At 38.5% G+C, this 27,671-nt stretch overlaps 1 protein-coding gene across 2 annotated transcripts in view; it reads right to left on the bottom strand.

Moving 5' to 3' along the window:
• Positions 1-342: 342 nt before the first annotated feature.
• NCK2 (NCK adaptor protein 2) overlaps positions 343-27,671 on the bottom strand; it is an 88,785-nt gene continuing 61,456 nt past the window's right edge. For both annotated transcript variants that reach the window (XM_055802014.1, XM_055802013.1), the window contains 2 exons: positions 11,412-12,133; positions 343-1,722 (listed from right to left, as the gene is read on the bottom strand). In XM_055802014.1, the coding sequence (XP_055657989.1) occupies positions 1,528-1,722; positions 11,412-12,133 (917 nt within the window). In that variant the 3' untranslated portion in view covers positions 343-1,527. The remainder of the gene's footprint in view (positions 1,723-11,411; positions 12,134-27,671) is intronic.

The raw sequence follows: 27,671 nt of genomic DNA, 5'->3' as shown, positions 1-27,671 counted from the left end.
TGGTGTCTGCTTAACCTACACTGGAGTTATGCACAGAGGTAGTTGTACTACCACTGACTGAGATACAGTATAGGTAAGGAACATGTTTTAACAGCAAAAAGGTACCAGGAAACAGCTCCATCTCGCAGTTTTCATTAAAGCTATGAACAGACTTACTTATCACAGAAACAAGTAACACAGAGCTCATTAGACACTGCTTCATATCACTGTCCCCTGCAGTCACAGAAGTTTTCTTTTTAGGCCACACAAATTCCAAGACAAACAAATTCATTATTCACTCTATTTCACCATTCTAAAGCAACACCAGGACTACCACCCAAGGATAAATCCAGTACTCCATCATGACATAATACCTTTTTTATTACAATATCCAAAAAACTGAGTATGCAAGATTTTGAGATCTCATGATCCCTTCTTCAATCTTAGGAATGTGCCATCTAAAGACTGTATATTTAAACCATAAAGGAGTTTAAATGTAAAGAAAAGAGAAAAATGCAATTTCTTCATAAACATTCTGTGTGTCTCTTCCTACCAACCACGCCATCCTCTGTAAAACCCGAAGATTTCTTTCTGTAAAGCAAATATATATATAGTGTTGGTAGCCCGCCCCACCCCGTCCCAAGATCAGTTTTTATTAATCTTCTGTATTAGTGTCAACAATCAGCTACAGATACATATTACTTTGAGAATTAAATACATAATCGTTTAATTCAAACAAGCAGAAGGGCAAGAGGAAAAAGCATTATGTGGATGGCACATTTGGTTGCAGATTACCAAAACATTCAGCCTTTACAATTCAATGATTCTTTCTCTAGTAATCAACTTTCAAATAAAATTTCTCTTTGTTGCAATTACAGACCAAAATACACTAGATAATTTTCTTTTACTACAATCTTACCATAGTAGTTTAAGAAGTACTATTACAAAATGCTTTTAATTAGTGTACTCTTTACAAAGAGTCAGAGAGGCAATGTAATAGCAGAGTACAGTGTAAAGAGTGCTTCTAGGAACTAGGAGTTTTTGTAATATGCTACTTGGTAAGCGATATAGCTACAGAACTCACAGCCACAACTGTTATGTCTACTCTCTCTCACTTAAGTAGCTGCAGCTTCAGTGCATTCAAACTGTGCCCGATGTCTCTGAACGGAGAGTTCTGCCTTTGTGAGCAATCTGAACAGATTAACACTGGTTTGAATTGAAAACACCCCTCCTTGATCTGAGCTAACTATGTAAACGTACACAGGAGAGGGGAGTTTTGAACTCAGCCAGGAAGGTGAATGCTCACCACGGCCACCAAGGGAAACTCTCAACCTGAAGAGAGGTGGTCGGAGAATAACAGAACTGGAACACAAAAAGAGGCAAACAAAAAAAAAAAAAAAAGACAAACAGCAACCAACAGAGCAAACACTTTAGAAAGAGCCTAATCCTTAAGCCTGCTTCAGATATTGCTCTGCTCTATAAAAGTGAATTTAGGACCTAAGGCTTGTAAGTTATAAGAGGCCCATGCGGCCAAGTCCATCTTCAACGTCACTGAAGTGCTTTCACAAGATATAGCTTTTCCCCGTGTTCACTGGTGAAGATGGGAGCCTTTTTGTAGTGTTCCACCAACTCATCCATAGTATTAAAGCGACGCTGCCCAATACAATAGACATTGTCCACGAGCTGCACCTTGAAATGTTTGTTCTTCCCCGATGCTTTTAGAGATACTGAGAAGTCACTGGGCTGTTGAGAAGAATTAAAAAGAAAAAAAAGAATTACATAAAAGTGAACAAAATGAAGGCGTAATTTTGTGGTTTCAGGAACAAACTGTGTCATATAGTTGATGGTAATTTATGCTAGTCTTTGTTCCACAGCTCGGTGCTTCAGCTACTTAAGAAACCCAATAGTCTATTATTCAATAAATAATTGCCATCATTATTAACGTGCACAGTTAAGTCAGTTAAGTGAAAGCTCCCCAGATGCACAGTCTGAAGTTGCCAATTACATGACTAAATTGCAAATATTATCTTAGTTACTCAACCTAGAAGCATGAGAATGTCAAGGAGAAGGGAAAAACTTCCAGCACGTATGGTTTCTTTGCTAGAAAGTCCTGGAGAAAGCAATTATTGCCATACTGCTTGGGCGAGATGAAAATTCCCCTTACCACTTTTTTTAGAGCCGTGACCACTAGAGGGCCGTTCTTGCTTTGCATTGCAAAAGCCAAAACCCCATTCATCTTTTATCTTCATTATCACACGTATGGGGAATAATTTCTCCTATTGAGTACACATTTTTTGTAAAAAAATATAAAGCTATAGAACGAAAACACAGTACAAATCTCACCATCAAACCACTGTCCAAAAAAAGACAAAATGTAAGCACTAATTAAGATATTCAGGACAGAACAATTTCACACTATACATCTCTTTGTCTTGGCATTGCCTTAAGGAAGACAGTTGGGATGAGACCATTCCGCTTTCTGCACCACATGCCACCTTAGGAGGGTAGAAAGGACACACTGTCCCTCTCTTCCAGCTGAACTCCATCTCTATCCATTGACTGCTGCTGGTTGGCCATACGGATGGCAATACAGGACTTGCCCTGCGAGAGGCTGCTGGAGGCAGCTGTTGCCAGCCAGCAGAAAAAGGAATAATAACAAATAAAAAGCACACACCAGAGTTTGTAGCAAGTGCTTAATGGAGATAAGTAACACCTCTGCCCCACCACTCTGCTGCTTTGGTTGGGCCACTGCTGCAAACCTGACCTCGTCCAGGGTAAACAAAATGCACAAGGGGCTATGTGGTTCACAGCACTGCCTGACAAACAGCCCCAAGCGCAGCTGTGGCACAGCAGAGGTCCAAGCGGGGTGGGGTGAAGGCATTTGTACATTACTGCTTTCACCAGAATTTGGTTCATGAAACCACAGCCTCTGGAGTCCTCTACGCTGCATTTGGGGGGTGAGATACTCACTGAGTACATACCCAGGTAAGCTGAAGGACAGCATTTTCTCAGTCACACTGTCTTTTTTTCCTGCAACGATGCATGTCTCCGCCCCACGCATCCCCCGTGTTCTGTCTATCCCAAAATCTCATCCCTTGCACCTCCCTCTCACCTGTTTTAGTACCGATGCCTTCTCTGCCTTCCCTTCCGACTCCACCTGCCCTGCCCAGAGCAAAGCGAGCTCCTGCTGTGCCTGTTGATCTGGCTCTGGCCCAACTCCCCAGGCTTGTACCTCAGCTTTAGGCAGCAGCTCTTCCCCTGTTGCACTGCTCAAGGCAGCAGCTAGCTCCCCACACCTCTGGAGTAATTCTCTTCTACCTCAAGCCCACTACGTTCCAGATCCACAAGCATCAATTCTTTAAAAACCATTTTACAGAACACCCACAGATGAATTACCCCCTCCATCTATAACCCAGGGTCACTGGGCCTTGGCCAGGTCAGTGCAGGGTCCATCAGGAAGGCTGCCTCAGGCATCAAGCAGCTCCAAAGCCACCGGCTCAAAATATACACAACACCCTCCGTGACTACTTAGAGGACTGGGGAGGGTGGGGAAAGGGATGGAAACAAATGTGCATGAGAGTGTATCTTTGGGGTTTCCAGGGCTCCACCCAAGATACATTTCATGCCCTGTCATCCATCCTTAGCTCCAAGTTGGAATACTTCTATTTTAAGCCAGCTAGCTCTGATATTAAACCCCTGCCTCAGGAGCACTGCAAACAAGGCTGCACAGAGCTCACACCAAGACTGACCTATTTTCAACACCTATCCTACTGAGTTAAAGCTAACCCAGTTGTACCAACACTGCGCTGTGCTTAAGACCCTGAATGCAGTGTGGACAAACCCTCCAAGCAACCATAACCACACAGGCCTGGGACCTGTTTTAGTGGACATCTCCATAGTCGTAAGCAGCAGCCATTGATCGGTAACAAAACACGGGCCTGCACAAAAGAAAGCTCTGCAGAAGCTCTGGGACCCTGGGTTCATGGAGGAGAAATCTATTGCACGGGCTCTGGGCAGCGTGCTGATCGCTGTGCTCTGAACACAGGCCACCAGGCAGGTCCATAGGGTCTCTTCAAGGACAGCACTGAGGGGGGCACTTACAGACTATCCGCTTAGGATTCAAGAAACATGATCAAGTCTTGCTGACTGAGGTTCTGCCCCTTCCATGGGCAATGCCTACCCCAAATGAAAACCAGTAACCAGAAGGCCCTCATTTAAAATAGAAGAGCTTGCAAATGGAAATTTCATAATCTGAACCAAACACATTTTTTTTGGTTTTAGGAACAGGAAAAGATGTTATGACAAAGGTTTAAAAATAAGTGAAATAATCACTTTGTGCCCAACAACGTTTTAATATTTTCTGACAAAGCACAGTTGTTTTCAGCATATCCAAATTATGAGTTTTCAAAGCTCTTTGTATCTGCTAAGAATCATTATCTTTAGACCAAAAAGCATATACTAATGACACACAGAGACATGCAGCACTGAAAGAGGTCTTAGACCTCTGATCTACTGTCCTATGTCCCAGGCCCTGGCCAGACTTAGACCTCTGTGAGACCATCTACACACTATGTTAAATACTTTCCTGCCATTTTAATTATAACTTCAATGAATGAACGTTCTCCTGAACTATTGTCCATTCTTCCCAGCCTCCGCACTGCTAATTAGATTAATGCATAAATAGAAGACTTTATTATAACTTATTTTCTCCAGAGTATGTTACAAAGTTTATTCTTTTTGTGATCCGATTTAATTAAAAAAAAGCCCACAACCAAAAAAACAAGCGGAAAGGCTGATCTAACTCCTGAGAGCCATCATCCGGTGCTAAGAGATGGAAGAGCTCAAACAGCTGTTGCAAAAATCCTGAAACCCTTTATTGGCCTCAGCACAGTAATTTCTACAAGAGTCAAACAAACAGCAAAAGAAACTGGACTTGGGGTTTTTTTTTGTTTTGTTTTGGGGTTTTTTTGTCTGTTTTTAGTTCTTTCCCACTAACAAAACTGCAAAATGGTTAAAAAGACTATTTTAAAAAAATTCTAGATAAACTACTGCTCTTAATATTACCATTTCAAAGTATGCTGGTTCAATGCAGCTTGAATTGGTTCCCTGCTGTCTTCCTTGGATTTGCTCCAAGTCTGTTTATTTTATTTACTGTTTAAACTATTTTGTTTCAACTGCTGGCCAATTTTTCTCCCTTCTCCCTCTTAAATTAACTGCTATATTTGGATGTTTGCACACTAACTTTTCCAGGAATAAAAGCCTCACATACACCAAATAAAGGCACATCAGAAGTAAGCTTTAATCCCTGAAATCTACAGAGGACTTGATGATGCTGGAACAGAATTACAGAACACAGATTCATGGCAGAGAACCTGTGAATATTTTTACACCATCATAACTGGGAAGACCTAAACCTGAAGTTAAATCAATTCCTACAACAGAAAACTGAAGATTAGCTGCAGCTCTTTAGTCTAGGTGAATTACTTTTTTGAATTGTTTCATATTCCTTTATTTTAACACCAGATTATCACGAAGATGACCACAGGCTAGCTGGTGCCTACAGCATGTGGAAGACAACAGGTAGGAAGATGTTCCTTTAATTTTACTTCTTTGGTCAGGAACTTCACTGTCTTTTTAAAAAAGGATAGAAAACCTTATCAAGAAGACAAGTTAGAAAATGACATAATGGAAAACAAGTGAAACCAGGAAAGAAGGTTCCCTCTTTACAACCTCCATTTGAGAATGAAACAAGGCAATTTTATTATAAATGGCAATGTTGGGGAAAAATAACTCCCACTGGAAGCCTTTTACTGATTTTGTAACTTGTCAATCCACTTCCACTTGGCAATGCCCTTCCTCCATGGAAGATATTCTCATGCACTCATTCTTCAGACTATTCTAGATCCTTTAAGCTCCAGCCTGTAAGCCTGACCCGGAGCTTCCCAACTCCTTCCACTTCCATACCCAGGTTTTCCCTCACTCCTCCTTCACCCAGCCAAAAAAATCAAGTCATAGCTCAAAGGTCTGAAGTCAGGCTGGACAGAAACATCCGGGAGAGTTAATTCCTTTTTCTACCCATTTAGATATAAACAAATACCCTTACTCTCCATGTAATGTTTGCCATGTTCCAAAATCAATGTTACACAGGTCAGAAACATGAATTGGCTCCATCAGTCTTCAAATACAGCTCTAATAAGATTTCTGTTCTTCCATTTGAAATAGACTACTAAGGTATTTCCTTAAGCCTGGTTTTGAAGGTAAACTTTCTCCTCCTCTTCGTTGTATTTGTCAATCACAGCATGTCACGGAAAATGACAAATGCTTCAGTTTTTGAACAGCTGCCACATTGCATTGCTTCTATCCAACACTTGCAGGATTAAAACCCCAGGAAAATATGGGACAGCCTGAATGCTACACAATCAGCATCTCAAAAAGCATAGAAACTCTCAACCTGTGCATCCTCCCTCTGCTGTCACTATGGCTGGACAAAGAGCAGAGAAGCTAAATGTGATCTCAAAGGGCTGACACAAATCCAGTCGGACCTACAATCCTCAGTATCATCTTAATACATCTACGATCATCAGGATCAGCTGGTATTATACCCTGCAACCTCATTTAGGATCGGTTATTATAATTTGATAGCCGTGACACTATCGGCAGAAGGTAGCCATTACTTCCTAATGAATAATTGCTCCTGAAATCATGCAAAAAATTGCATAGCTTATTCATGCTAATAAACAGAACTGGTCTGAGAATAAAAAACATTGTCTCTGCTTCATGGGAAGATGTTGCAGGGCTATGAAGTAGTGGTGTTTTGCACCCACTCACAACAGAACGCAATGAGACTGCAAGTCCTGACAGAAGCTCCCTTTGAAGTCTAAGGGTGTCTGCAGCAGAGGATCTGCTCAGAAGCTTGAGGTGTGGTGTGGCTGCCCTCCCTCATCGCCAGCCACAACCTATTACTGCTTCCTGTTAGCTATAGCACTAGCAAGCACACTTGTTTCCCAAGGTGAACCTGAACAAAAAAACCTCTTCCTTCCAGATTTGCTTCTCTCCCCAAAGGAATCTTAGATCTTCAAAGCATGTCAATCACCTACCCAACCCAGACCAATGGTGTCAGCCAAGTCTTACTTGTCTTCTGTTAGGTACCAAAAAGAGAGAACAAAAATCTGACCGTTAAAGAACTTGCAATTCAAAAAAGGTAAGAAATGGCTGCACAGAGACCGCATCGATTAAATCTGCATTATTTGTTCAGAAGTACAACCTAAACGAGACAACAAACTTCAGTTTTCAATCAAAAGGGCAGCCTGCAATGCAAAGAACAAATCAAGCAGTGTTTCTAACTAGGTATGTTCCACTTCAGTCTCCTCCTTCATGTCTCCAAAACTAAGGTGACATTACTTAGGTGTAACAGAGTTGCAAAAACGTTACCAGTAGGTAACTGTGCCTGTTACATAAACTATGGGCTTAAATGGTTCAAACAAGTTTATCGTTCTAATAATAGTATTTCGTAATTAATGAAGATAATCAGGCTTCTAGCCACCTGACAGAGTTCGTCTCAGGATATTCTCCACTATGGCAGCATCCCTTAGATCTAAGGGTAACTGAGGAGATTATTTACGGCGAAAAGAATCTAGCTGTGAGACAAATATCTGGTAAATTACATCTAGAGAAACATTGTAAAATCTTGCAACTACTAAAATTTGAAATGGAAAAACATGACAGTCTCATCAAGTGAATACAGAATGATACAAGCCATCTATCCAAGGAGAGCTTTTCATAGCTCAGTAACAATAGGAAAACTCAAATCTATGGAAAAATCTTATACATACAAATGTTTGCAACTAGGGTGACAGAAGGCTATAGAAAACTCTAAAACAGGTCAATAATCAGGCAAAGGATTAGCAGAATGACTCACAGTTTTATCTATGGGCCTTATTAGAAATGAATAACCCCTGTACCCACAGCTTTAATAGGTGGGTTCATAACACAATGCAATGGGACTTGCTGGTCTGCTGGAAAGATGAGCAAACTGGAGAGCTGATAACTTCGCTCTCTTCAGCCTGGTCTCTCTAACCAAGATCTTTTGCTCTGATTGCGCAGACACTCCTGGCGACTTTTAGCCACTGCATGAAGGGCCTGTGTAGTCATGCATGTGAAGTACAGTAACCATCAAGAATTTGAGAGTCATTTCTAAAGTCTTGCTGTGTTCCAAGCTTGAAACAGGTATTTTATGATATTTTTCCCAATGCTACCAAGTATGCTTATCTGCTTATTGCACCACTCCAGACACTTAACAAAAAACAAAACAAACCCCCCACCAAAAAGTTAGCAATCCCCAATGCTTTTATAATTCACATGCATGAACAAATGACATGATGGTATGACATATAAAGATTAGGGCATACAAAAGTCTGAGATGTAGCAAAGTATTTCTTTAAACCTAATAAAAACTAAAACTCTCTACTAGTACTAAGACAGTAGTACTCAGACATTTACATGTGTAACTACAGTTTTTCTCGTTGCTCAAAAAACTCCAAATACAGAATCATTTGGATACAAGACCAGATCAAGATTAGAAAAAAGAAAAAAAATTATTAAGTCCCTCAATTCAGCACTTTTTTTTTTTCATGTGTGCAAAAAACTTGCTGTAATATGAATTGAGAAATTTTTCCTGGGATTCCATTAAGCGTCAGATGTAGAAACAACTTGAAGACCACATTCTGAATGAAACTTTTTGTGCTCTACAAGCAACAATTTTCCCAGCAACAATGCAGGAATTTGAAACTGCTTTGAATACAAGTATGTTCAGTGTTATGATGTCATGTTAAATGAAAAGGTTACTGTGTCTTTTCAAGAAAATTCATTTACTCCAGAGGTAGACTCTTCAGCGCAAAGAAACAGGCTGTAGCACGGTGATCACTGTGATATGGCATGGGCTTAGAAATGGCTATGCATTTTTGTATTTAAGTAATGTATTAATTTTCAAATTGTCCCTCTGGCACTTCCCCGAAAGACAGCAGAAAATTGATAGCTACTGTCTCAGAATAACCCACAATGCAGCATCCATATCTGAAAGTGAGCTTCTACCTGCTGGATGGACACACCAAGGGCACACCATATCCAGTATGGTTCGGACAGGATGCTACTTTGAAGAGACTGCTGAAATACTGTAATTTAATGATTACCATAATCCTCTAGTGGCTTTCTACATTTTAGAAGATGTATGCCCCATCTTAGCCTCTTCTTCTGTTGATTAAAGAAACTTGATTTCTCCCTCAGACTCTGTAAGTCAGTCATGTTTTCTAAATTTCTATTTTTCTTCCTGTTTTCCTCTGGTTTATTTGCGTTTGCCTTCATCCAGTGATTACAGTTAACTAAGAGCAGAAACAGAAACTCAATGACACAGAGCTTCAAAGAAAGGGTAGTTTGACAGCTATTATGTTTTCTGCAGAGCAAATTTATCAACGAAAGATGCCTGAAACCTAATCATACAATACTGTATCCAGAAAAAAAAAAATACTTGGGACAGTTACAGAATTGTATTTTGTCAATAATATTGGTTGTGATGTAAAAATTTCAGGGAATAGCAAGAGTCCTAGGTTCAATAATAATAAACAACTACTGTTTTCAAAAAATTAGAATGCAATTTTATTTGGATTTAGAAAATCCTGCAGAATTAGCAATTTCCTTGTCTTTCAACTGTTCTGCTGTCACTGTTCATCTCCCTCACCAGAAGCCAGCATGCCTGCCAATCCCAAATTTTAGCATTGCATATGAGGAATGCATGACAATTCAGACTGAAACCTGAAATACTTAGTTGCTTGTCCACTGAAGGGTACCCTTTAGTATGCACTGTTTAGTGAATCTGCCTCAATACTACCTCATATTTTGACTTCATCCAAGTACCTCTTCTGAGTAGTTAAAATTTTAACTTTGGAAGAACAAAAACAAGAGATGAAATGCAAAACATATTTCCAAAAAAGTACTGGGAGCTAAAAGGGTCTTTACTTCCACATTCCAGCTCAAGCCTAATTTTATCTGTTAACGTAAATTCTTTGTTTTACAGCCTGTAGTCATGCCAACACCTACTACTGACTAGTTACTCAAATCATTTACACAAAAAATAGCATATGAGAACAGTTTTGTTCCAGTTTATAGCCAAATATGATAAAGAATATCACAAGTTCTAACCAGAGGTGATATATGCAATCAATACAGCCTTCTAAAGTCATTAAAGTCAAGAAATCTTTAAAAAAACATATTATAGCTCAAACTGAATGTATTTGACACTGCTCTAGTTTTTATTCGTAGTCTACGTTGTAAACCAGGATAGCCCACAACACGGGCACAGTGAAACCTGATATAAATATGACACAGGGATAGATATCTGTAGCTGTATAAGGTATACTTATTTTAGTAGTATCGTACACTCAAATTAGAAGACTGAGCTAACACAACTATATTAATTTTGAATTTTTATACATGAAGCAAGAAAATACTTAGATGGAGGCATCTGCTAGACAACACTTTGTCTTCAGGGACTGACCTTACAATTGAAACAATAAATGCAGAACAGCCCTAATCACAAATTCAGATTTGGTGGGGGTTTTTTTGGTAGCTTTTAAAAGACATATTAGGGAATTATTAAAAACTCTCATCTTTTCAAAATCACAGTCAAGGAATAATTAAATTTTGAGCACTTTAACTATGAATTCTCTGGCTTCAGCATACATGAAAGACCTTTCAGTGTAATTTAAAATTTTAACTTCCAGAATTACAATGATCCCTAATGAATATTACTCATATCCCTCTGATGTCATCAAAGCTCAATCTAGAAAGCATGAGCTGCTGACTTGACCCCCTCTGTTGTGTATCATAACCTTAACAATTAGATACAACTTTACCTTATTAAAACCTAAATAATCTCAGTAGAACAGAAATACAGTAAAAAATGGGATTTTAACCAACAATTTAAAGAACCTATGTTATTATTCAATTAAAAGCAGAACAAACCCAACCAATACAAACAAAGATCTCAATTTGCAATTAGCTTTAAAATCAAGTTAATGACCAAATTTGCAATTCACAGGAATTATTTTATCTTGTAGTGCTGTAAATTTGAGGAGGATTGCATACGAGGAACATATGAAAAGTCAGATTGAAGCCTGAAATATTTACCTTGCTTGTCCACTAATTAAAAAACCCTGGCTAATACAAAACAGCTGCTAAATTTCAGTGCAAATGTCACTGCATTTCAGTAACAGACTAATTCTCACAAGCAGTAAGTGCATCAGTTGGTAATGCCAAAATGTTGCTTGTTTCTTTAAGGGGGAAAAGCCCTTTACTACAGATAGGGAAGCTATTAACTGTCATGCTTGCTAGCCCAAGCATTGGGTATTACAAAGCCTACCAGGCTGAGTACCACTTACCGAAGATTCACTATCTCTAACAAGGAAGTCTCCTTCCACTCCCCTTTCATTCAGGGCACATTCTGCTTGGTGTCGGGTAACATTCCCGTAATACCACTCTCTTCCAGCAAACCGTCCAGTAGAGGATGGTCCCGTGTAGCTTATCTGAGGCGGATGGGAAGTGTTAATGGTAGGACCATCGCTAATGATTACTACATAGTTTTTAGGAACAAGACCAATTTGCCCTCTGGAATTTTTACATTTCCACCATTCTGGGTCATTTTCTGGCTTTTCAATGACTTCCATCGTTTCCCCTTTCTCAAAATTGAGCTCTTCTTCTGTGACGGAGCTGAAGGGATACAGTGTCTGAACAACGTGAAGTACTTTGGTGCCCTGGCCGTTACTCATGGAAGCGCCTTTCCTTAAGCTGAGAAAGCTGGGGGAATCTGCAGTTGCCTCCTCAACCTCCTCTACCACATAGTTCGAAGGAAACCATCCAATCTGTCCATTGTAGCTACCTCTCCACCAGCCGTCACTGCACTTCTCCATGACAATCACTCGGGATCCTTTAACAAGGGACAGTTCATCCTCCCTTTCCGCGACATAGGCAAATTTCACGTAGGCTGGAATGTTAAGATCATAAATCCGGTCGGCACTACTGCCGTTGGATGGGTATTCTGCGTCTGTGCTAGGAGTGGGTGAGGCGTCTCTTGCACTTGTCTTTCTCTTGGTTTTTCCCAAACCTGTTAAAGAAAGACACATAAAGTGGTCACTTGGAATGCTCATCCCCAGACTGCAAACACTGGATTTGGTGACATGCTCTCCACCACTTTAACAACACTGCTAAATGGAGATCTCTTCTGTAACACTACACAGTCAGAAAACACCACCTTTAAGAAATTATCTTTAACATCCAGTTGATGCACCATTAAGTAAGGAGCAATTTGTGTTATAATAGCTCTAGTCCCTTCCCAGAAGTACCAGAGTTTTAACACACTTTAAAATAGTGGTTTCTTCACTACTAGAACAGCTAATCACTGGAACAGTTGCACAGCTTGCTGTTATATCTCTTAAAAATCCAGCCAAATTATCATGCCTTTTAATTTTAGTGATGACTTTAATTTGGCTTAAGCAAAACATGAAAGGAAATCTACAAAAATAAACTAACACAGCCATAAAAGCTTAAGTTTCTCTGCAGATTACATTCTGCTCTCTTCATTCTTCAGTGAGTCCCCAGGCAGCTACAGCTGCAACTGCTTCCAACTGCAAGTCTCCTTTTGAAATCCACACCTCTTTCATCTACATTTCATCACGTACTATAAAAGCATAAACCTGACAGTGAGGAAGGCCATTTGCATATGTTCCCCTGTAATCTGTAAATTCTGATGTACTGTTGTGGCTTTAATTACAGCATGGAATACAATGTACAGAAGTAACAACAATAACATGAAACACAACTTTTTTTTTTCTTAATTAAAGGAACCATGCTAGCGTCTGTTTAAATATAGAAGAAAAAACTCACAACACACTTTGTGTACTTTTCAAACTTCTGTGGCAAGGACTGCTTAAGCTTATACATAAACAGAAAGATAGAGTGAACAAGTAGCCCTCACTTGTGAAATTCATTTATAAAAACATCTGAAGAGAAAACAAAAGATGAAATCTCAGTATAACACAAACTAAGCAACACCCAAAATGTCATGCAGGGGACAGAAAGCAAAAACCAGCACAGAAATTGGAGTTTCTGTACTTTTCTGCATGCTCCTTGAGCCTTGCTGGCAAGCGAGAGATTCACTTGAGACAGAACCAGTACATGCTGATTATGGCAATTGAATGGGGTGCATATTATTTCATTTTTACCAATTCAGGACTATTTAATCTGGCCACTCCACTGCTGAAAATGTGTTCAGTTTTAATATATACACATATATATGTACATGCATATACACTGCAAAACCACCTGGTTTATTTCACAGAGTTAGCTGTACAGCACAAACAGTGTGCACACAACCATGTGGGCACTGCTAGACAGAAGGGTTAAATACATTAATTAATACAGTCTTAAGGTCTCAGAAGACTGCAGAAAATTCCAATGATCCTAAAGTGTTTCCTGACCTTCCCCAGCAGCTCCTTGCTTCCTGCTGGAGCCTGCTTACATCCTAATGTCATTCTAACTACATCATGTCAGCCATGAGCCAGTGGCTGCACTTTCAGGCAAAATGAGGGAGAGCAGCTTATTGTACTAGGGGAGACAATCGCAGGAAAAGAGTGTCCAAGCAAGCACTAATGGGAAGCTGCCCAGGCTCTGATCTCTGCCAAGACTGGAAATTTTCATCAGTTTAGAGATCATTCTCAACCAAAGACAAGGAAGTATCAGAACTAAGGAGCATTAAATTAGGGTGATATAAACAAACACAACTTAAGAGTCATTCTGTTAGGAAAGGGGGGCAATTACTGTTATAACTTCATAGAAAACAAGCAACTGTATTTCAGTAGTCACTCTACACAAAGCCCTACACTGAGATTGAACCTCCAAGATTAAAAGCTTAGGTTTTGATGTGCTTGGTAATGGAGATATGCAGCACCACTTCTTGGAATTACAGTAGAACAACAAATACAATACAAAAACCCCACCAGATGATAGAGTAGCTGGCCAGGAGAAAACTAGCTGAAAATCAGAGTACAGAAATAATGGAGATATATGAGGACGCAGTGTGTTAAGAGAATGCCATAAACTGAAGTATCTAGAGAAAAAACTGTTGACAAACAGGTGAAAAACAAATTTCTCAAAAATAAATTCTGAGGTCTGATAAAGGTGCCTAAACATTTAGCAAAAGGTCATCATCCAAGCACTTTCTTTCAAGTGGAGGTTTTTTAAGTTGCATCTTTTTCCACAAACCTTCCAGTGCTACATCTTACATTTTAAATGTTCCTTTCTATCCTCCCCATTCAACATAAACCATAACAACATCGGGAAAAGAAATCAGAAACTTCACTACTTTGCTTTATCAATAAAGGCAGTTGGAGCTCTTCAGTTTAACATTTAACGTAACCAAGCTTTTTAAGGCTGATAGCATGGTAACAATTAGTCTTTTGCAATAGCAGCAACGTGCACCAAAGATTGTGTTTCCAGCTGGTTTGACCAAGGTAACTAACTACGCAGAGACCCATTTGAGCCAACCACAGCAAAGGGTACACACAGCTTTATCTAATACTCATTTTTAATGTGAGGTTACAACATTCCTAACTGCCTCTATGACAGAAGAGGAAACAAGTTGTTCCATGAGCAGAACGAAGGAAATCTGTTCCTGTTTTTCTCCTTACACCTCCTGCCGCATTACTCCCCCTCTTGCCTCCCCCACCTCCTGTAGGATCCATAACAAGCCCCTTTACCATATGACTGCCTTCGCATGCCCAAGTCCTTCTCATACCTCCAGCTCTCCACTGCCATGTCCAAACTACCCTCAACCTATACCCCCCCCTCTTCCCTGGCGATGCCCTCCCTACCTTTGTTGGGCTGGCCAGCCAAGCACAGTGTCTGGCACCCCGCTGCCTTTCAGCCCTGCATGGACTGAGCAAAAAGCTGGGATTTCACTGGCTTCTCCAGTGAGGGACACCAGCAATGACCCTCCCAGGCACTGAGTTGGAGAAAACCAGTTAGTTTATCTCTGCCAGTCTGTCAAGTTTGCTTAAAATTGGCTATCAAGGGTGGACAGATGGATGGACGATGACAGCTGACTGTGACAGCATGACTAGTGTAAGCTTCATTTCCTTAGGAAACAAGAAAAAAAAAATATAATTTAGTAGGATGGCTGGTCATAGTTAAGCAAGAATAAAGTAGGATGATTACAAACTTCACATGCACCTATGACAAAAATCACAAACCTGTTAGAAAAAAAAAAGTACAACCTATATGAGTCATCTCTGGAAGAGTAAACACTGCCGTTACTCACTACTAACAGAAACATTTGCTTACTACTACTTGTAAGGGTATCCCTATTATTATGTTCAGATGGAATGAAACCCATGTAAAGATTTTCATGGAAAAGAAAAAATTCAAGCACATTTGGAGACATGTTTGGAAGAGTCAAATATACTTGTGACTGCACTCATGATTTTGGCATTTTTATTGTCTTTGTTTTAATGAAAACTTATCTACTAGTGAAATACAACTGTATTTTCCCATTCTGACTCATTGGTTACAGTTCACCTGAAGCCATAATCCTTTGGAATACAACTAGTTGTCATACCCAGAAACCTAAAGCAACGGATTAGCTTTTAAGTGAGGGGAAAAAAGTGGGAGTAAAAGCATTGCAAAGCAGAAGAAAGCCTATTTTATGGTATGGTATCTCATAGGAAATAACACTTTACAATCTACAGCTGACCCATCCTAAACTAGTTCATTTTCATTCTCACAAACAAGCTGCCAAGTGATGTAAGTAGGTTTAATTTTTAGATGGATATATTGCAGAGGTAAAAAAAAATAATAAAAATGGTTAGCATCATTTCCAGAGAATGGATCCACTGCAAATCCTCCTTCTCTCTGCAGTGAAAGAAGTCTTCTGGCCCCCAAGTTAGTCCTATGGAGACTCAGAAACATGCCTCCCCCATTACTTTGTGCCCTCTTCCTTTCCTCACTCTGTTGCAGCTCTAAAGAATAGCTTGTTTTGCGAGCAGCAGGCTGAAGGAAGACCAATTTCCTATGCATTTGCTTCCTGTCTTTTAAGTCCCCATTGTGCAAGCCCCAGCTTTTCACCCTTTCGTTACCAACTTGTCCTTCAGCCCACACCTCCAATGCCCTCCCCCTGCAGTGCTTCCACCCTTCTCGCCTTATTGTGCTCCTTAAGCTCTCCCAGGAAATGTTCTGAGCTTCCCCCAGACAACAAAGTGGTGGAATTTCCTTCATCACGCCCCTTTGGCCTGATACTGTGATACTGACAGTTCCCCTACCCCTACCCTATGTCTTCTGCCATGCTGGCCAAGCTCCTGGGCTCAAAGCTTGGCCACCTGTCAGACAGCACAGATGCCCTGACTGCCCAGCCTTCCTCCTGTTAAAACCAAAAGGATTTCTCTCTCCTTCTGCCTTCAGTGAAAGCACTGAAAAAGGGCCGCATAGCTACAACCTTTATGAAAATTGGTGCTTAGGATAAGCAAGTTTAGTTATCTTTAAAACTTTATCCTAATACAGAATTTATCAAATACAAATATAACACGTGTATAGCAAGGGATCTTTTCCCCACTAGTAAAAATTCATATTCCATTTGCTAATTATGGTTTGTAGTACATACCACCTTTCCCAGAAAAAGCCCATTTACAAAACAGATCTTTTCCTAATTTTAGGAAAAGCTATCTGATGAGTCTTTCCATGCTCCTGTGAGTTGGTGTCCTTGCTTGAAACTGATGGGTGACCACATTTTGTATTTTAACTGCTTTTGCTCATCTCCAGGAGGTGAAAGAACAGATTCACTGATGTGGCTGTATAATGCAGGCTTATTCGTACTCACATTTATTTTATTAAGTTCTGTTTAAGAATAAATTCACTAGACACTGAAGATATTTGCAGTCAAATTGTCTAGCACCACCTTCCCCAGACTGCTCCCTATGTTTATTACACCTTGTACATAACTTTAAATAGACTAAATACAATTGCATTTCTTTTACAAAGGAATTTCATTTGATATCTCAGATTACTGACTTTTCCATTCTCCCATTTTCTGTATATAAAAAGGTCAGTCAATACCCAAAGCCAATTTCTGAAAAATAGTTGGCAAGTGACACTAGTATCATCTGAATTCTCCCAACCTATCTTTTCTAAAGCCTTCTCTGATTTTAACACATAAATTATGAGCAAAAATATTTTCTGCGCATCAAATCAAATTCACAAAACAAAAAAAAAAAGCAGCCTTTCAGAAAAAAAGGTGCAATACAAGAAAACTGTAATGCTTTGAGAAATCATAAAGGCAACACTAAATTTCTGAAATGGAATTCCTCAGTCCAAAACTCAATGGAAGAGACCATGCCATTAAACATGCCAGATACAACTGCTTAAGAAGACTCCAATAACTTCTTATTAAAATATCAAGAGCATTTAAGGAAGGACACCCCCCCTCCCCCAAAGTAAGTGACCATTAAACTATAAAAAACACTCCAAAACCAACAACAGAAGTGTCTCAATACAACTCAATTCTTGGAAGCTACTTCCTCTTTAAGGAACTAGTTTTCTACTAAATGGTGTCCTTCAAATATCCTATATCAATGCTGGAGTAGCTAGTTTGAACCCTAAATATATAGCTGGAAATATATTAACAAATGCTGCTGAGTAATGCTGTTACCTTGCCTCTCCCCACGGGAATTAGAAAATCAATTTTTTTATCTATTTTCTTTTATTGCTAACAGATTTTTTTCATAACAAGTCAGAACTAATTTTTGTACCATGTATTCAATCTTTTATGTTTGAAATTCGTTTTCCATCAGTTATATATTATTACAAAGCTGTAAATTGGCAAAAAATTAATTCAAGTATGACATAGGTCATCAAATAGATATCTTGAACTAATAGTACATCACATACTGCCAGCTACTTTCTTTCACAGTCTATTCACAAACACAACAAGCTTTTTCTCAATTAAAAAAACTAAATTATGCTGTATTACCTAGTCAAAACACAGGAACTGATACTACAACTGAATGAAAAGCACACTTATGTACAGTCAAAAACAAAGGTGGATAAAAAAATGATGTATTTAATTTTTATCTCTCCAAACTGTATTTTGTAGATTTTTTTTATTTTTTCAATCATCTGAAAACAGAAATGTGATGCCCTGCCCACCTGGAAAGGCAGGCAGGACTACTGAGGATCCCTGCCTTCCCACCTCCTGGCTCCCCACCAGCTCTTAAGTTGCTCAAATTGGCTATGTCTTCCCCAAAAAGACTAGCTCTACCATCAGGTTAGCACCCAAAAATCAACCCATGATGCTCAGTTCTGTCAAAAGTCAATGAATTGGCATGATTTTAGTGAGATGAATGCAATGCTATGCTGATCTTGATAAGTCAGCAGCTATTTGGTATCAAACTGATGAACATATAAAAAAAAAGGTATTGAGAAGAGGAGGAAAAAGGGTGAAAGTCCTGGGAGACTGTTGCTTCAGTTTCTGCCTTAAAACCTGTCCACGCTACCACAACTCTCACGCATGCTGTCAAAGCATGGATTTTAAACATAACATGAAAGAGTCTTTGAACTAAATGAAATAAAATGCATTTATAGGAAAAAAATATTTTTTAAAAGGATCTTTCATTGGCATTACAAATTACCCAGTAACTGAAATTTCTTTACATTACTAGCATTCTTCTCTGAATTACAAAAACACCACCAAAAGAGTTACTTGTAAAATTTTTCATACAATTTTTAATGTAATCTGTGTACCCTCCCTTCTAGAGTAAAACGGTTTAAACAGCACTGTTAGCTTTATGGTTAAAAAAAAATGATCATAGAAGCCACCACAAAGAGCATAAGTAGAGTACGTTTTTTATGAAAATATTTTAATTTTAATCAGATTTTTAAAATACTGTTTTTCTTCTTTAAAAATAAATCCATTAAAATTCAAATTGAAACAAGACACTCCAGAGCTGAAAAATTTAACATTATTGTAATCTATTGAGATGACTTCCATTGAACAGCTGAAACAAACAAGTGAAAATGTTTAAGGTTGATAAATTTAAGGAAGCCAAACAAATGAGCTAGGAGAACTCCCAGTATAAATACCTAGAGCAAGACCTTGTTCAAATACTGAATAATAATAGTAATCTCTGAAAGAGTTAGAAAAAATATTTTTAAAATAATTTCTGTTTAATGGCTTCTAGAAAAAGTTAAGAAATCAATTTCAGCTGTGATGAAAATACATTTTTGTTCCCCCAAATATAAAACAAAATTCTAGAGAACAGCTCTCCTAGTTGTAAAAATCTTAAAAGACAACATAACCAGAAATTCTCATTCAATTTACTAATCAGGTGTTTTATGTTAGATGCAGCAGCAATAAGCAAGCTTATCAAAACCCATTTTTATTTAGAGGCTTATGTAATATTTTAGCCAATTTTTATTTAAGAAACTTAAAAATCATGATTTTTCTTGTGCATTTTAATAGAATTGCAATTCCACCTGGCTTCACATATACGCAGTTAAAAAATTTTCTTTTTCTGTCTAACAAGTTATTCATCTCTTGATACTAAGGCTCTGAGTTATATTCCATACTAATGTATGCATCTAATAAGTAAGCAAAGTTTACAGTCTTTTTTAAAAGAAAAAAGTATTTAAAAAGAAGTCATTAACTTTTCAGGAAAATTTCTAAGAAAAAACAAACTGATGTAAATTAAGTAATTCATTCATCCAAAGCAGAAATAAACACATCATTTCTTAACAGCTGGAACATCCAGACCAGACATTCATTCATTTAGCTTTACGTTACTTATTATTTTTATAATTTTAAATTAACTTGTCTTTGCCTCTTTATTAAAAAGGAAAAGTTTCTTCTGTTACACAGAAAGAAAAACCAAACATTTCTGCACATTTTCAGTCTGTAACCTCCCACCCCTTCTTCTGCCCCTCCACCTACACATCCAGTTTCAAAGCAAATGTTCCAAGGCCAAGATCCATATGGACAGTCAGTATTTTAGAAGCAATATCTCCATCAACAGCACTCTTTAAAGGACACTGCTATAAATTCCAGAAATCTTCATCTGCACTTGTGATACAGAAATGAAGCCTTACAGCTCTATTAATGATTTTTCTGTATCTTCTTTAAGCAGCTCAATATCAAAAAAAGCCACACTAGAACAAACCAGAAAACGGAAGCTGCTCTTTAAATGTCAAAGTGAAATTCTGACATTTCGACAACCAGGCTGCTTTGTCACTATGTTTTTCAAATGCAGGAAAAAGTAATGTCAAAGTTTCCCGTGCATCAAACACTATTCGGTATGGAGGCTCCCATAAAGAAACCAACTCCACAATTGTATTAAAAACAACTACTGCATTAGTTCTTGTAATTTAGACTGTGTTAAACATGACTACCTGTTATCATGAAAACTACATTCAAAATCCAGTACCAGATAACAAGTTTTCTGTACGCAGAGCATTTTTGATCAAAAGGTTAAAATGAAACATGTACTACAGGGGCATATGTGGACAGAGTTTTCCAAAGATGCCAAACACACGATCCAAAGGCTTCCATCAACTGCCTTGCATATGTTCTCACCCCACTGGAAAAGCGAAGTAGATGAAGTCTTACCAGGCCAGTTTAAAATGGCCTTGGGATTTTAAATTCTCTAAGGAAAACAGTGTTCTCAGTCTCAAATAGAAGGCATATAAAATAAACGGGGTTTCTCAAGATCTATGGTTCCAATTTCTGCAAATTTAAATTGAAGACAGTTTGCTTTAAATACACACCTGTTCCTTTCAAATAGAGATCATTTAAAGATATTTCCACCTACTTTGTAATCTTATTAATGTTGCTTTCTTGATTTTGTAGGACACCCTGATAAGAAAAAAACAAAACAGGACTACCTTAAACCTAAGGCAACCCTATCATTCTAAGAACAGATGTATAAGGGATGAGGAGAAGGCACAGTAGCCCTGCAGGACTTCCTAGTGCTTTCTGTTCCCTTCATGTAGAGAAGGAGAGCTACGCCGTTTTGCTTCCCCTTCACAAACACTAACAGAATACTGACAAAGAAACCCCTAATATGCATGAGGTGCTCCAAACTGTTTACCCCAACACATGCTCCTGTCCCTCAGCAAGCATACAACAGCTTATGTTCCCCCCTCCTTCTCCAATGTTTGATGGGAAAATAATTTATATTTAGCTATCTTGCACTTATATGAAGCAAAAGAGGTGCATGGGACAGCTCAGGATACAAATCCAATTTGCTAACACAAACTTACTCAATTTTTATTTTTTATTTTTTTAATAAATAATACAGCAAGCACAAAGTAGATTACCCCTCAATTTAAAGGCTCTTCCCGATACATGAGAATGAATCATTCTATTTTGGGTATGGGCAATTATACTACTAACTTGGTCTTTTCACTTCTTTTTTGCTCAAATTTGCTCTCAATTCTGTACATGAAAATGAAAGGTTTAATAGATGTAACAAATACAAACTGAAGTTCAGATAATCAAGCCCAAACCTGACTAAATAAATTACAAAGCAGTATTATACATAGCCCCTCAACTCAAGGAAATGCATTAAAGACAGCGATGCAAGTACTGATTAATGGGCAATCTCTTGGGATCAAAAAGCTCAAGGCAGTCCTTCCTGAATGTATCATGGGTCGGCTACTCTTTGAGGTTACAGTGTTTTATTCCAGTTGGCCCATACCAGCACCAAGCATGATGTAAAGCCTTAGTAATTCCGGCATAAGGTCAGAATGACAATGCTATATTATACTGAAGTTTTTAACCATTAAATAGCATCTTGGATAGAAAATCCAAGGTGTCTCCGACTTTTTTTCTTTGGAAACGTCGGAACTCCTTACAAGCCCGTCATATATACTGCAGTTTTAAGAAAGGAAAGCACCTTCTCTTCACTAACTTCCTCCCTGAACTGCAATGCCCATAGCATCATTAATAAAGGGCTCTCAAGTTATTTGCAACTACATGCACAAAACCAGACATCCCCACCACTGACGAGGATGTACCAGGGGAAAATGGCTTGCTTAAACAGCTTGTCTCCTCTGAGGTTTGGCCCTCACAGCCAAAACACCAAATCCCACAACTCACAAACTAAAACAATTTATTCTATAGATTAAAATTCAATAATGAATTAGTAAGTAATGCAGTAATAAATTTAGCTCCTGTTCTGGAGAACAACTTCCTGACTGAACAATTAAAAAAATATCTTACAGATTTGTAAATTGGTAGAGACCATGTACAAGAACAACGACTTTTCACTACACCAGAACACGTTTGCCCTGTCTTTTCTCTTTCACTTTCCATTTTCTTTCATTTACAAAGTCTCAAAGACTGCTGAACAGCAGCAATGGCAATGATTGCGTATAGCTTAGACAGTCTACAGCCAAAGTCCTAAATCAATTTTCTGGTGCAAAATACAGTTACAAATAGTCACCTAGTAGAATCAGCGCCCATGAATGTTCACATGGCCAACCTTACCGCGCATTCACAATAAGAGCAGTGTTGGTCCAAATCTCTTTGCTGAGACCACAAAAACTTACTTGTTAGTAACTAATCACATTTACCACTGAAGTGACTCAAAGAAAGCCATCTCTGCCACTGGAACCCTCCCCTCCTTAAAAACAAGTGGCCATTTTCTCTCACATACCAGATTTATGCTGGGTGCCTGGATACACTGCATACATCTTGATTTCTGCTTTATGGATGCACTCCACAAAACAAAACATTTTTGAGACTCAGAAAAAGGAAGGAAATCTTCTCCTGTACATTCTAAGACAAAGCCCAATTTTTTGGTGTGAACACTATGTTAGAAGTTTTGTTTATTCAGGTCTTCAAAAAAACTGAGAAAACAGAAATCTATAGAACCCAAGTGGGACGACACAGATTAAAAAAACCAACAAATGCTCCAGAAGACCCTGGAAGATTAAATATTAAGACAGCCCAAGGCCTCAAAAAAAAGAGAGGGAGTCAGTAATATTGAAAGGATTATTTAATGATGTATATTGGAGGAAATACCTGCATCTAAATGAGAAGAATTCTACAATGATGCTGAGGTGGTAGAAGAAGCAGCCATTGTCATTTCAATATAGAAAAATTGCTTGTCCTTCGAGTCACTGGAATTCTTTGGAAAATGGTGTCCCCAAGAGTTCATACACAGGCTATTGATTTTTGCCAGCCATCTTAGATCGGTCTTTCTAAGAGTGACCCAGCTACACACACCAAACAAGTTATACACAAGACCTCAAAACCAGCTACTGTCGACTGTTCCTTCTCTGCTACCACATTCACACACTAGGACAGGAAGCTAAAGGAGAGGACAGTACACAGAGACCACTTTTTCTGAAGTGTGGTCATTGCATTCCCCCCCAAACACATGCTTACATTACAGGAGAAGTCCAACCCTGACAGCAGGGCGCAATGTGGTGATCCACACTGCAGCCCCAGTTCTGCTGCTTCAGAGGACTTTGGTCCTCCCAGGAACCTGAGGGAAAGGAGGACAGAAGGGAACACAACCCAAGAAATCCAGTACAAGACACTACTTGGAAAAAAAGTACTCTATTTTAACTGCCTCAGAAGAAGAGACTTAATTAGCAGATTGCTTAAAGGATTTTATTCTATAGAAAAAATTAAACATCAAAAGAGTTGAGGATTCAGACACAAGCTTTTAACACTACCAGAGCAAAAAGCTCTGCCTCCATGGCTGGAACAGGGTATAAGGAAGAGCTACTGGCAATGGGGTGACTCTCTTTAATAGGGAAAGATGAAACTGCCTTGGGAGCTAATCTTTGGGCTTGCATGTTGAAATATAAATGGCTCGGAGAGGGGCAAAACCAAGGGTCCTCAAAGGTGACAGTTGAGGTAATGCCACCAAAGACACCAGTACACGCAGCCACACCGAGTTAAGGTGATCCTTTTATCTTTTCAAAACATAATTATGACTAAAATAAAGGCTCATTCTACAATCTGTAAATGTCAAATTGTACCCCCATACACTGCATGGGAAGGGAGGAGAGAAGTACCTATTACACAAAACTTCTAATACGATACAAGGAACAAATTTATTCACTCAACATGGCCTAAAACCAGCAAGATTTCTTTACACCTTCAACTTTTCAATGTTCTACTGCAGCCATCTTATTAGAAAAATCTGCTGAAAGGTAGAACACATCACCTTTCCATTATATGTTTGTTTCAAACTCATGAAGCAGTAAATCCTTTAAATAATGCACTCCAATAAATAGTTTGCATAAAACAAACTTTCAGCAGAATATAATACACGCAACTGTAAACTGAAACGAGCAAACTTCTGCTCCCATCACCAGCTAGTACTGGAGCTTGGGGCCACTGCAACAGGCTGCAGGCTCTGCTTTCGCTGCTGCTTTTGGCTTTTCAACTCAGCTCAGATAAAGGGCCGGATGCATACACCCGGCAGAGACAATCTCTTATCAAGCAGTAAAATAAGCTTTACTCTATACCTTGAGCTCTCCAAAATATTTACTAATTTTCTTTGCTTTCGAGTCTTTTTGCTACAGGCAACAAAAAAAGCATGAAGTTTTGGGGTGGGGTTTTTTTTTTCAGTAGTCTGCTTTGCAATTTCAGATTTATTTTCCTTCATGAGTACATGTTCCTTTAGAAATGGTAACACGGTATTTTTTAGAAAGTCTGATTTTAGTTCCACTAAGCAGAGACTTCAATTCCTTTAATGCTACTTTCACTGGACATAGTTGATATGCATAAAGTTATTCAAATTTTTACAGGCATACAACAGGTACATAACCATAAATTTGTGAGTTTGTTTTGTATTCTGGTAACTATTTTAACATGCACAATGGTAACACTAATTCAAAATGAATATATTCTTATGCTATTATGTATATATCAAATTGATAATGAGATAGCAGACGCTACCATGTCAGCAATATCTTCTTGTATTATTTTCCATATGCAGAGCTACTGGTATCAAATGTGTGTCCAGATCTTCAAAGATCATCAATGAAGTGAAAATAGCTGCTTAAGCTAGTCTAGGTTTTGATGACGATCATGAGGCAGATATGTTTCCAGAAAACAACAAAGCATTTCAATTCCTTATCATACAAATCATCTGCTACCCCTCCAGCGGTATCAGCACTGCGAGCTCCTAACTCCACATGCTCTAGATGGGAATGGAAGAAATCTCTTCCTTGTGTTTTGAAATCATTGTGAGCATCTCCCATTTCTCCTTTCTCAGCATCTAATGACAGTAACCCGTGCAACCAGACTGATCTGTTACTGCTGTGAAGATGGAAGAAATGCAATTGTTCCAGCTTCCCCCTCTCCCAAACCACCAAAGACACCACACCTAAACAAAGTTCCCATCAGCTTCTCTTGCTACCAGAAAACCATGTTCCTCAATTTCATCACTGGTGAAGAGTCACCACGGTTGCTACCCTGCCAGACAAACAAACATACATGCGTACTTTGAGCAATGCAACTAAAAAGCAGGATGAAGCACAGCAAAGGAAGTGCTTTTGTTAAACAAACTCAACCATGGAATAAGCTATTTCAACACAGAGATACTAGAAAACTGAGCAAGAATTTGTGCCGTATATAAAAAACTTCAACTACTTCCTCTCTGCAAATATGAACTTAAATTCCTGTATATTGACTGCTTAAAAGTGCCGATACAGATGACTTACCCTCAATCCAGTCTTCCAAGACACATGACAGATGTGCCACAACTGTCATGCCTACATTTTCTGACAAGCTAGAAAGCTTCAAAGCAACATAAAGCGACACAGAAAAAAACAAACCCAAAACATATTTGTTTTGAATTCCTAACAAGAGGATTTTACTGCTAACTTCAACTGGAAATGTTTGGCTAAATGAAAGGCTTCCTATCGTTCCTTCTTCAAAACCTTTATATATGACATGTAATTTGACAAGCAGCTACATACTGTAGAAAGTTGTTAAAGTTGGTTTGTTATGTCTTTAAATCAAATTTATTAAATGCCTGCTCTTAAGTGGAAAGACTAGCATTTCTTACAGGTCTGTAATAAGGAAGTCCAACAACATCGGGAACTTGCAGTTCTAGAGAGATTAAAATAACTTCTGTTTGTCTGATAAGGCAGCTCTGTTTTTATTAACATGAGCTCTACAAGGCTTAAGAGGCTGTGCTATACAGCAGTGTACTTACAGAGTGATACCATATTCATATTTCCACCATTCTTTCATTCTGTAGTAAATTTTACACCCACATGGTGTCCAGAAAAAACTAAACTTGAGAACAACTAATTAAGAACTAATAGATATATTTTCAAACTAGTACTCGGCCATATTACCGATTTAATGTGTTTTCTGTGATCTTGCAGCTAATATGGCTAGGGCAGTTTGCTGATAAACAAACACAAATTCATCAAGCAAAGAGTACAGAAGACTCAATTTATAGCTATCACTGTGCCAGAAATACTGCATATGCTTCTCATGATTACACTTTTAAACACTAGTGCTGAAGAACTGGAAAAAGTTCAGTTAAAAACCACAACAATTTGAGTCACATAAGTAACTTTCACCAGTGAAAGACTTAATTAGTAATCAAATTTCAGTATTCAAGACAAGATTTAGAAGCAATCAGATGAATGTCAAAATACTACCTTGTACAATTAAATCTACAAAACACACCATGTCAGAACTATTGAAATTGGGCCACTAAGATATTTTAAATAAAGAAAAAAAATCCTCAAAACCAAAATAAAATAAAGACCACTAACCTATATACTAGAACTTAAAGGCTGATGACTTATTTGGAGAATAAGATTTCATGACCACATTATACAGAATAGTAATAATTTGAGTTGAAATACTTGTATCTAAAAAGGAAGTACACCAAACCTCTTAACCAACACTTTCTTCCAATGTTAAAGAAAACATTGCACTAAAAATGACCCGCTCCACATTTCTGCTTGTTACGAAGCAATGGCTGCCTAAAGAAAAGAGCTACCTTCCCTGGCAGTTTCCAGAAAGGCATGGTGAAGGTGGTATTAAGTAGCTCTCAAACAGGAAAATGTGAAGCTGTAAATATGAAAAGAACCTTTTCATGTAAATAAATTTAAATAGCCAGGGGAGAGGTCTAAAATTGTTGGTTCCTGGAAGTGACAGTATAGCTCTCAGGAATTTTTGCACAGACCTACACGCTGACCCAGGTAGACACCATGGAGGCTGATGAACACAGGAAATACTCTTGGACACTCACACCACTTCTGAAATAACGTACTAGGAGCAGTGATGCAAGTAAGGACTGGTTTCTGTAGTTCACATCTCACTTGTCAGTTCTTACTTCCCACATGAAAATCTGGCACACAGAGTGAATTAGAATTAAAAAGTTACTGAAATGTTTTGCTGACTTACAGAAGCTTAATAAAGAAGTCATGCAACTTAAAACATCTCTGTGAAATGTTATGGAGATTACTGTTACTTGCCATCATTGCCAACACTCACTAGTGTTTCTGTTGTTCCTACGCATTTTGCAAACGTAAAACCACAGCAAACCTCCTGTATTCCTGGTGTCCAATCTCTCTTTCAATACCTTTTAATAAACCCTATTTCTTTAGCTGGGCATCTG

This window comes from Falco peregrinus, chromosome 4 (genome assembly GCF_023634155.1).
Source record: "Falco peregrinus isolate bFalPer1 chromosome 4, bFalPer1.pri, whole genome shotgun sequence".
NCBI lineage: Eukaryota > Metazoa > Chordata > Aves > Falconiformes > Falconidae > Falco > Falco peregrinus.
The sequence above is the reverse complement of the archived record's forward strand: the minus strand, read 5'-3'. Positions and strand labels throughout refer to the sequence as shown.